This window comes from Bombina bombina, chromosome 6 (assembly GCF_027579735.1).
Source record: "Bombina bombina isolate aBomBom1 chromosome 6, aBomBom1.pri, whole genome shotgun sequence".
NCBI lineage: Eukaryota > Metazoa > Chordata > Amphibia > Anura > Bombinatoridae > Bombina > Bombina bombina.
Window position 1 is genome coordinate 333,409,377 of NC_069504.1, and position 10,522 is coordinate 333,419,898.

The 10,522-nt window shown below is 36.1% G+C and overlaps 1 protein-coding gene across 1 annotated transcript in view; it reads right to left on the reverse strand.

Annotated features, from left to right (window-relative positions):
- Positions 1 to 5,015, reverse strand: part of TXNRD1 (thioredoxin reductase 1) — a 23,128-nt gene extending 18,113 nt beyond the window's left edge. Inside the window, exons 1-4 of the mRNA XM_053716962.1 lie at positions 4,883 to 5,015; positions 1,839 to 1,961; positions 1,244 to 1,316; positions 667 to 786 (exon numbers count right to left, since the gene is read on the reverse strand). Coding sequence (XP_053572937.1) covers positions 667 to 786; positions 1,244 to 1,316; positions 1,839 to 1,961; positions 4,883 to 4,951 — 385 coding nt within the window. The 5' untranslated portion in view covers positions 4,952 to 5,015. The remainder of the gene's footprint in view (positions 1 to 666; positions 787 to 1,243; positions 1,317 to 1,838; positions 1,962 to 4,882) is intronic.
- Between the last annotated feature and the right edge of the window lie 5,507 nt (positions 5,016 to 10,522).

The following is a 10,522-nucleotide window of genomic DNA, read 5'->3' on the forward strand; positions in this document are numbered from 1 at the left end:
TTTGGGTTCAGTGTCCCTTTAATAGCCATGGATAAAAAGTTACTAGCCCAGAGAAAAATGTTACTTTCCTTTGTTTTCTTGGTGTCCTTTGGTGAAGCGTAAAGTTATGTAGACTCATGAGCATGCAAACACCTTTAGCACTCAATGACAGCAGTGTTTACAACTGAGTATAACATTGCTACAAACATTGTTGCAAACAGTGCTACCTCAGAGTGCTAAAGACGTGCATGCTTGTGAGGTTCTATGAGTCTACCTATATACCAAGAACACAAAGCAAATCCATCTGAACGATGAACGTTTCATTTTGACATTACTGTCCCTTTATTAACCATTTGAGGTTCCTTGAATCGTGTGACATATAACAACTCAGAGTAATGCTTTATTTCAATATATTCAAAGGAAATCTTTTCTTTCTAAACGTAGTAGCAGATGGAAAAGGAAGGAATCAAGTAAAAAGAAAATAGAGAACCAAAAGTTACAGATGGTTCTGATGACAATTAATCCAAGTAAAAATTGTGAGGTTCCTTGAATCGTACATGTTTCCTACCAAGCACATAGCCTACATTCACTAAAAAAATGTGTAATTTATTTCTTTTTTACATCACCGATCTGCAAATGCATTATATTTAGCTGACAATTAAAAAATATGAGGGAAAATCAAAATACCATTGTCCTCTATCTTCCACCCATACTTGTGGGAATCTTTTAAAGCTTGTCGTAGTAAAGCCGCCTGGTGCATTAACTTCTTGGGAATGCAGCCTACATTCACACAAGTTCCTCCAAGACCTGGGGATAAAACCATAATCACTTAATCATGATTGGTTACAAATCTGTTCTTACATTTCTAACTGGATTCTCCAATTCTGTCCTGCAGGGGGCGCCTGGTATTAATATTTTCTTCTTTTTCGGTTAGCAATATTCTAATAATTATATTATAAATTGTATATCTTGGACTCACAAAGGCTTTGTCACCCAGTTTACTTTCTTGCTGTAAAGGCAGATTCATCTTAATGATTATTGTCTCATTTCAACTAATAAATAGAAAAAGTTCTGGCTCATTGCAAGTATTGTATATAATTAACGAGCAACAAGAGAAGCAATGTCTTTACAGGGGTCTGAGTCATTTTTTATAACTGGAACTACAGTGGATACATGCAAGAATTTGGAGAGTTTAATATCCCATCCATGGAGTAAAAAACAAGTGAGGGGAGCCATGCCATGCCTTTAGAATACAAATGCTTACCCCATTTTGTTCCAAGTGGAGAGGGGGAAACAAAATCTAGTACCAGCACTTTCTTGTCATATTTTGCAGCTTCCTAAAAACCAAATAAAAGAACATTTGTTTATAATTATGATGGCTGATTAAGGCATTGGTTACTTGACAAGCAGGAAAGGATCACTATCATTAAACTATAAAATATACATAAAGCATAGTAACACAATAAAAATAATGAGTGAGATAACGTTTCATGTAAACCCATAGGTTTTACTTTATACATGGACATATTCTCCTGATAAACACTAAGGTTCATTTTACATTTATTAGAGGTGATATTTTTGTGGTGAATTAACCTAATTTTCTTCTCGGCTAATGAGAATTAATACAGCAGTATAAGTTGTGCACAAACATGCACTTCCTGCTAGTGCCAATCTATGTTTGAACAGGTTTTCATGTACTATATTAATTTAACAGTTTAATTGCCTCTCTTTTCTACAATTATGACAGGACACCTTTTGCTTCTCATATCCCCATAAACAAGTGAGCATCTTTCTCTTTAAAAGGGAGGTAGATCTAGAAAATGTCTCAAAGTCTTATATCAGTAGGAAATTGTGTGTACCTTTGATGCAGCTAGGCCTCCTGAGCCTCCTCCAATAACAATCAAGTCATAATCATAGGTGTTCTGGCTTGGTTTGTCTTCTTTATTCTCTAGAAGTTTCTGGAACAGGCCCTCCTTAGACAGCTAAATAGAACAAAGGGAGAGACCAAGGACAACAGAATTAATATACAATCACTAGTGAGACAAATGGCCCCATGATAGGAAAAAGTAACAAATTAAACAGGTTTTCTCCAATTTCTCCAATCTCCCTCCTACATTTTATAGTTTAAGATAAATGCAACAGCAACGCAGCAACAATAAACCTGCAATGTGCATTGTGTAAATCTATCAGGAAACTTATAATTCAATTATTGTTAGAGGCCAAAAATATACTGAAAAAGTCATTTTCTTCTTGTGAAAGTCACAAGTTGGTTAATGTTAATATTATTATGAGTGGAGCACTAATTACGCAGGGGCAAAAAGGGGTTTATCACAAGTATTTGCATGCGTTGGGTTTCTTTCTCATATTATACGTTGAAAGTAAACACAATCACTTGAGCGCAATTGAAGTTAGCGCTTGTTGGTATAGCGCGTCCTCAGGGCTCTGGTTAACTGTTTCGCGAAACAAAAAAGTGACACAAAACACATCAAAAATGCATAACAAAGAACAGTTACACTCATAACACCATCTAATAAAAATTATTTTAAAAAAAACATTGCACAAACAAGTTACAAGGGCTCAAAAATATGTACATGTGTAAATTTATATACACATAAACCAATATGTACACACATATAGACATATATATATATATCTATATAGACATATATATATGTATATATAGACATATATATATATGTATATATAGACATATATATATATATATATATATATATATATATATATATATATATATATGTGTGCAATGGAGCCCTTTGCAGTTAAGTAGATGAAAATGTGTAAAACATATTTATGCAATATTCATATTTAATAAAGGTTTTAACTATGTATTTACTGTAAATATTTCACATTCCAATGTTCTGTACACAGCAGATTATGTTCTAAGTAGTTTTAAATATATATATATATATATCTGTATATATCTATACCTATACCGATATATAAGCATGTGTATATATACATATATGTGTATATGCAGTATATATATATATATATATATATATATATATATATATATATATATATATAGTATCTGTCTTTCTATCTATTTATCTATATGTCATATTAATAGGACTTTACTTTATAAAGTATAAATATAGATTATCTCTGAGTCTTACAATGAGGATAATTAATACTGTATAACTTAGTCATTCTTTTATCCACAAATATTTATCCACACGTGTAAAGAAATTAAGTAGAACTTTTTGGGTGTGGCGGAAATCTGGTCTCCTTGCTCGGAAATTACATATTATAATTTATATCAATATGCAACAAAACCCACATGTTAAAAATGTAAATATTTCTTATTTATTGCCAAGCTTCCGGTATATTTTTTAATTTTAAACAAATCTGTATTAGTGATTTAATTAGATTGTATAAATCTGTCAGTTACGTTTTGTCATTCATATATGTAATACATGTTGCCAATAAATACAGAGAATTGTTGAGCACCGGTGGGACAGTTATGTATTTGTGGTCAGCAGTATAAACTGGAGCTCAGGAGAACTGTAGTTGGATGTCTCATATATATTAAAGTTTTTTAAAAAAACTAGTAAATTCTAATAAAAAACGAGTTATTACAGCAAACCATTATTAGCATTTTCTTCTAGACAGCATTAGTGAAGTGAGTATTTGTTTCAATTGTAACATAGGGGCATTTTATTGAAAAAAAATATAATACTCAATTTTGTTAGGAAAAAATAAAATACTACCTGATAGACCCTCTAATCTGAGCGCTAATTGCTACCGCGAGCACATGGTAGCAAAACCAGCCACTTGTAATGGCTGGTTATTTATCGCCCACCCATAAACGGGCAAACTTGCCCGTTTGCTGGCACACAATATATTAGCGCTCCACTTGTAACACAGCCCTTTATGTTCATAGCCAATAATACTGCATTTTTAAGGGCACGTTCTGACATATCACTTGTATAACATGTAATTATTAGATGATTCATCTGTGAAATTCCTTATCTCCTGGTGAATGTTTATGAAATAACCTGCAGGCTAGAGGAACTATTGAAACAACCGGAAATAGGAGTTTTTATCTTGCACTCAGAGAATTCTATTCTATTTACCTTCTTTACTAGTATATTCTTTTTTTCTACTGGGATGATTATATATATATATATCATGCCAGTAGAAAAAAAACTATATACTAGTAAAGAAGATAAATAGAATAGAATTCTCTGAGACATGGAGGATTTTAATCTCAGACTTTTATCTCCACAATATTTTAATTAATTTATATATATATATATATATATATATATATATATATATATATCTACAGTATATATATAGTGTATATATATATATATATATATATATATATATATATGTATCACATTGCGTTAAGGGAACAGGAGAAACTGCCAAGAAAATAGATGAATATAATGCAACTAATATTGAAATCTAAATCCACTGGAATTCAGCTAAAATTCCTCAGAAATATTAATTTCATATAGTTTATTAGTTTATGTTTTAAGGCAGCATACCTCTTCTGCTAACTAGAAAGTTAAGCTCACCACACGTCACTGTTAAACACTTTACTTTATGCGATAAATATTTCTGAGCTACTGTATATAGCTCAAGTCCAATGAGTACTCATTTCTGTATTAAAAATCTATCTATTTATCTATCTCTAAACAGAGGTATCAAAATATAATTTCAAGCAAAAATGTATAAAATATGGACCTGATGCATAATTTAGCAGCGCAATGCGTATAACACATGAAATGTTAAAGTTGTACTTTTATTTCATGTAAGCTTTCATTTTTTAAATTTAAAAAAATCACTTTGTAAAACAACTATTTAAAGAGGAGTTATAAAAAATATAAAACGTTTGAGCCACTAAAAGAAAACAGACAAAGGATGCGCTTACCTGTAAAATGTCATTGTATCCTCCTATACGCTTCTCTTTCACATAAACGGCTGGTAACACGTTTTCCATGTTCTGTTCACTGAGAACTTCTTCAAGTTTCTGCCCGTCCTCTGTCAAGTAAGACAAAAATACATCTACTTATAAAGATATAGTCGGAAGAGGTGGGACTTTCTGTTTCATAATCGGCTTATTGTATCACTCATTTCCTCACATCTCTGATGGTTCACTTGTCTGGAACAAGACCAATTATTCATCAAATGTGTGAGCAACAATGACTTGCTACTTTTCACTCAAGTAAAACAAGGATAGCGTAAACTACCCCTGTCAAGCACACACACACTTAGTTGAAAAATATAATATTTTTTAAGTACAGCTAAAAATGCTGTTAACAGATTTTTCTATAACATTCTTCTGTTAGTCTTGGGTACTTACTTCAATTCTCAGATACAAACAAACACAATAACATTTCATCAAACAAAAAGATTAATAGAGTGGATATTTTAGTCAAGTGTTTTATAGAATGTGCCATTTTTTAATTTGGGGGAAGATGGATTATCAAGTAAAAGTAAAATTATTTATGGAGTATGGAAGATTTTTTCATTAAAAGAAGTAAAGGTTTTCAGACACCTTTTTTTTTCTTTAAGCAGTTGGAGTGAATCAGACAGTGAAAGGCGCGGTACCAATGAATGATCAACCTTGATTCATTAGGTCTCTTTTTCAGTATTTATCTGTAACACTGAGTGTTGAACATACTGATCACATTAGATACAGAAAGGTTAATAAGGATATACTTACCTGTTTAATAATAACAGCTACTAAGCAGAGGATTTGCCAGGAGGATTAGCCCAGTGTTTGTGTGTGAGTACAATATTGACAATTAAAGTTTTCCACATTTGAATACTATCAAATGCAGGTATTAATGGGGTGCCTGCTTGTATTTGGTTAAAATTCTCATACATATTTATCAGTCTTTTTACCTATACCTCTGCTCTTCATGCAGGTATCGATTTGCATATAGCCTTATCAAAGAAAGAAAAAAGAGACAGAAGATTCCCAATACGACTGTAGGAGACAGACATGGTATAAAACCCTACAAAAGTGTGTAGAAAATGATTTATCCGTAAGTATAAATATTTCTACATATATCTGATGTTTTTTTTAAACAAAATTATATTTCTCTATCTCTCTCTCTCTCTCTCTCTCTCTCTCTCTCTCTCTCTCTCTATATATATATATATATCAAAAGTCAAAATAGCATGTAGCCCAGCACTCCAACCAGGTGGGGCAGCCACAACCTGGGTGCAATCCTTATGAGAGATAGTTAGAGAACAATGTGGAAGAAGGGCACTCTCATGGTTTGTATAGAGAAAAATATTTCCTTTATTCTTAGAACATTAATACATGGTCGACGTTTCGGCCCTCAGTTGGGCCTTCATCAGGACAGGTATTATCTGAAAGACAAACATATAAACAAATACTAGAAACATGGAATGATAGAAACAACACGCAACAAGACACAAACTACCTATATCACCATCAACAATAAAATTAAAAAACAGACTGTGCAGTCTGTAATGGGAATAATCCAACCTTCAACAAAGGATACCCAAAAAAAACAAGAGCATGCAGGATAAAGGAGCAAAGGCAGATATAGATAATAAGTTACAGTGGAGCAAACAAGAATAACAACGTCTAAATAGACTGTGCTGTCTGAGATCTAACAACCTTCAACAAAGGATATCAAAGAACAACTATGAGATAAGAATACCAGAGGGCAATCCGTGGGCATACAAGGCAACAAAGCAAAACAAAATGGTAATATGGTATACAGACGGCATCAATAATAACGTAAACCAAAATCCATAAGAAAAAGAAATGTCACGCACAGAAAACTACTATGTATCAGTATCAATCCCAAAGCAGTGCGTTATTATCCGCTCAACAGGCTCATGTGAGAAAGTTTAAAGCAATACTGGATAAATAAAGCCACAGTCATAAAATAAGTCCCAGGCGAGGACTAAGAAAAAGTAAAAAGAGTATTAATTGACATAAACACATAAATAAAGTTACGATCAAACATATAACCCAAAGAGATGCATAAACAAAAACAATGGACAACGCATGGAACGCCTGTTGTGTGATTGGCAAGACACCTAAAACAGATAATGGCAGGGCATAGAGTTTAATAGAAATGTAAAAATGGTGTGTATGAACACTTAACGGCAGAAAATAGCCAAAGCAATATTGTGGATAACAGTACAGACAAATCACACATATTAGGGCCCCAAGGTGAAACAGTAAAAACAAGCAAGGGAGTTCAGCAATTGTAGGGGAATCACTATACAAACAGCACCAAACTGCATTTAGCTCAAAGGTATATGAAACATACTACAAGCCCATAGCAATATGTATAACCAGTCACGCTAATTTGAGTACAGCAATAGCACAAGTCAGAGCCTTATAGATCAAAGGAAATGAACTAAGAACAGCGTTTACCGTACCTTTAAACTGCCGAGTGGCAGTAGTCATAGATCCAAACAAGCGAATGAGGGTGGCTACCGGAAGGCGCTTTAAATAGGGGAAGCCCTAAAGGCAATCAGTCCCTGATAGGGTGAAAGCAGCCAACACCTCCCGTAACTATGGCAACCAATCAGTTGTTTACCCTGAAAGAAACACCTAATAACACATACTGCAGGGGAGCGGAGCACTGCTAAAAAAGAAAACACACAATCCACATATAAAGGCAGATGGCACGGAAAGCAATCCTATAAGCGAATTATAGTATAACACCATATCCACCCCAACACACGCCAAACAGGCACAAATAGATCCACCGTTAACAAACAGAACTCACCTACCCATATCAGAGCACTGGATATGTGTATGTCCAAGAAGGACATAGAGAAATAGCGCCGCGAGGATACCGCAGCTTACATGGGTCAGTCAGAAACCGCAAATACGTCAAGTATAGACACAGGGATTTAACCCACAGCGAGCTGTATAACTTAGAAGGGCGCTCACAGCCACACAGATATACAGCAATCACATGCGGTGTCATTCATAAACACAGAATGTTCTAGGGCAAAGGGTCACACAACTAAACATAGGTGTGAAAGCCCAAAAGGTTTTTTAGTTGTGTGGCCCTTTGCCCTAGAACATTCTGTGTTTATGAATGACACTGCATGTGATTGCTGTATATCTGTGTGATGGTGATATAAGTAGTTTGTGTCTTGTTGCGTGTTGTTTCTATCATTCCATGTTTCTAGTATTTGTTTATATGTTTGTCTTTCAGATAATACCTGTCCTGATGAAGGCCCAACTGAGGGCCGAAACGTCGACCATGTATTAATGTTCTAAGAATAAAGGAAATATTTTTCTCTATACAAACCATGAGAGTGCCCTTCTTCCACATTGTTCTCTCTCTCTATATATATATATATATATATATCCTATATAATAAAAGGCCAAGTGTGTTTGTCCAAAGCTGTCATGCGCAGTAGAGACAGCACGAGGACAAACACACCTGGCCTTTGAGTCCCTAGCTGATCTGCCCCAGAAGTGGGCGTGGCCGGGCGTGCATGGGGGCGTGGCCGGTGTGACGGGGGCATGGTCGGGCGTGAAGGTTGCGCGATAGAGGAGAGAGAGATAGAGAGGGGAGAGGGATAGAGAGGGGAGAAAGATAGAGAGGGGAGAGAGAGAGGGGGAGAGAGAGGGGGGAGAGAGAGAGGGGGAGAGAGAGAGAGGGGAGAGAGAGAGGGAGAGAGAGGGGAAGAGAGAGAGAGGGGGAGAGAGAGGGGGGAGAGAGAGGGGGAGAGAGGGGGGGAGAGAGAGAGAGAGAGAGAGGGGGAGAGAGAGAGGGAGAGCAAAAGCGAGGGAGTGGAGAGAGAGCGCAAAAGAGAGGGGGGAGAGAACGCAAAAGAGAGGGGGGGGGGAGAGAGCGCAAAAGAGAGGGGGAAGAGAGAGTGCAAAAGAGGGGGGAGAGAGAGAGCGCAAAATAGAGGGGGGGAAGAGTGCAAAAGAGAGGGGGGAGAGAGAGAGCAAAAGAGAGGGGGGAGAGAGCTCAAAAGAGAGGGGTGGAGAGAGAGTGCAAAAGAGAGGGGGGAGAGAGAGCTCAAAAGAGAGGGGGGGAGAGAGAGTGCAAAAGAGGGGGGTTAGAGAGTGCAAAAGAGAGAGTAGAGAGAGAGAGCACAAAAGAGAGGGAGAGAGAGAGCGCAAAAGAGAGGGGGAAAGAGCGCAAAAGAGAGGGGGGAGAGAGAGAGGGGGAGAGCGCAAAAGAGATGGGGAGAGAGCGTAAAAGAAAGGGGGAGTGAGAGAGCGCAAAAGAGAGGGGGAGAATGCAAAAGAGAGGGGAGAGAGCGCAAAAGAGAGGGGAGAGAGCGCAAAAGAGAGGGGGGGAGAGAGAGCTCAAAAGAGATGAGGGAGAGAGAGAGCTCAAAAGAGAGGGGGAGAGAGAGAGCTCAAAAGAAAGGGGGAGAGAGAAAGCAAAAGAGAGTGGGGAGAGAGAGAGCAAAAGAGAGGGGTAGAGAGAGAGCAAAAGAGAGGGGGGAGAGAGCGCAAAAGAGAGGGGTGAGAGAGAGAGCGCAAAAGAGAGGGGGAAAGAGAGAGCGCAAAAGAGAGGGGGGAGAGAGAGCGCAAAAGAGAGGGGGAGAGAGAGAGAGCAAAAGAGAGGGGGAGGGAGAGAGCACAAGGGGTGGGACCGCTGTACTGCAAAAAATGGCCCGTGTGAACGGGCTTTAGGACTAGTGTATATATATATATATATATAGATAGATAGATAGATAGATAGATAGATAGATAGATAGATAGATAATAAATAGGTATCGCTATATATAGAAATATATAGGAGTATATATTTAAAAATACTTAAAGGGACATAAAACAAGTTGGGATAGAGACAAAATATAATAATATGTACTTTAATTACTTTACCTGCAAATTTATACTACAGTGCCTAGCCATTAACCCTTTCTTTTAAGTTTCCGAATTGTCCAGTTCTAACTCCCCCCACACAATTGCTTCTATGGCTGCATCTATATCCTGCTTTGATTTGGTAGAATGCAGATGTGAACACTCATTATCTACTGGAGCAGGCCTAGAAGCAAATAAGCAGCTGTGAACTCAGTTGAAATGTGCTAAACACTGATAAGGGTGGATCAGACTACGCCAGACAGCATGGCTATATAACAAATTTTGCTTATTTTTGAAAATTACTTTAAAATATTTGCCAGCAAATTTTAAACATTTTTATGCAAACTATTTTTACTTAATTAGCCAGTTTAGGATATACACATATCTCAACATGTTTTATGGCACTTTAAAAACATATTCTGCTATGTAAAGAACATTGTAATGTGAAATATTTACAGTAAATACATAGTTACATTATTTATTTAACATGAATATTGCATAAATACATTTTTACATGTTTTCATCTACTTAGCTGGAAAAGGCTCCAATGCACTTATATATATGTAGCTATATATGTATACATATATATTGTGTTTACATGTGTATATATGTCTGTAAATACATATATACACTTATAAATACATTAATAAAGATGTACACATATATATATATACATCTTTACCAATGTATATGTATGTATCTCTATGTTAAAGGGGCAGTCAACTCAAAATG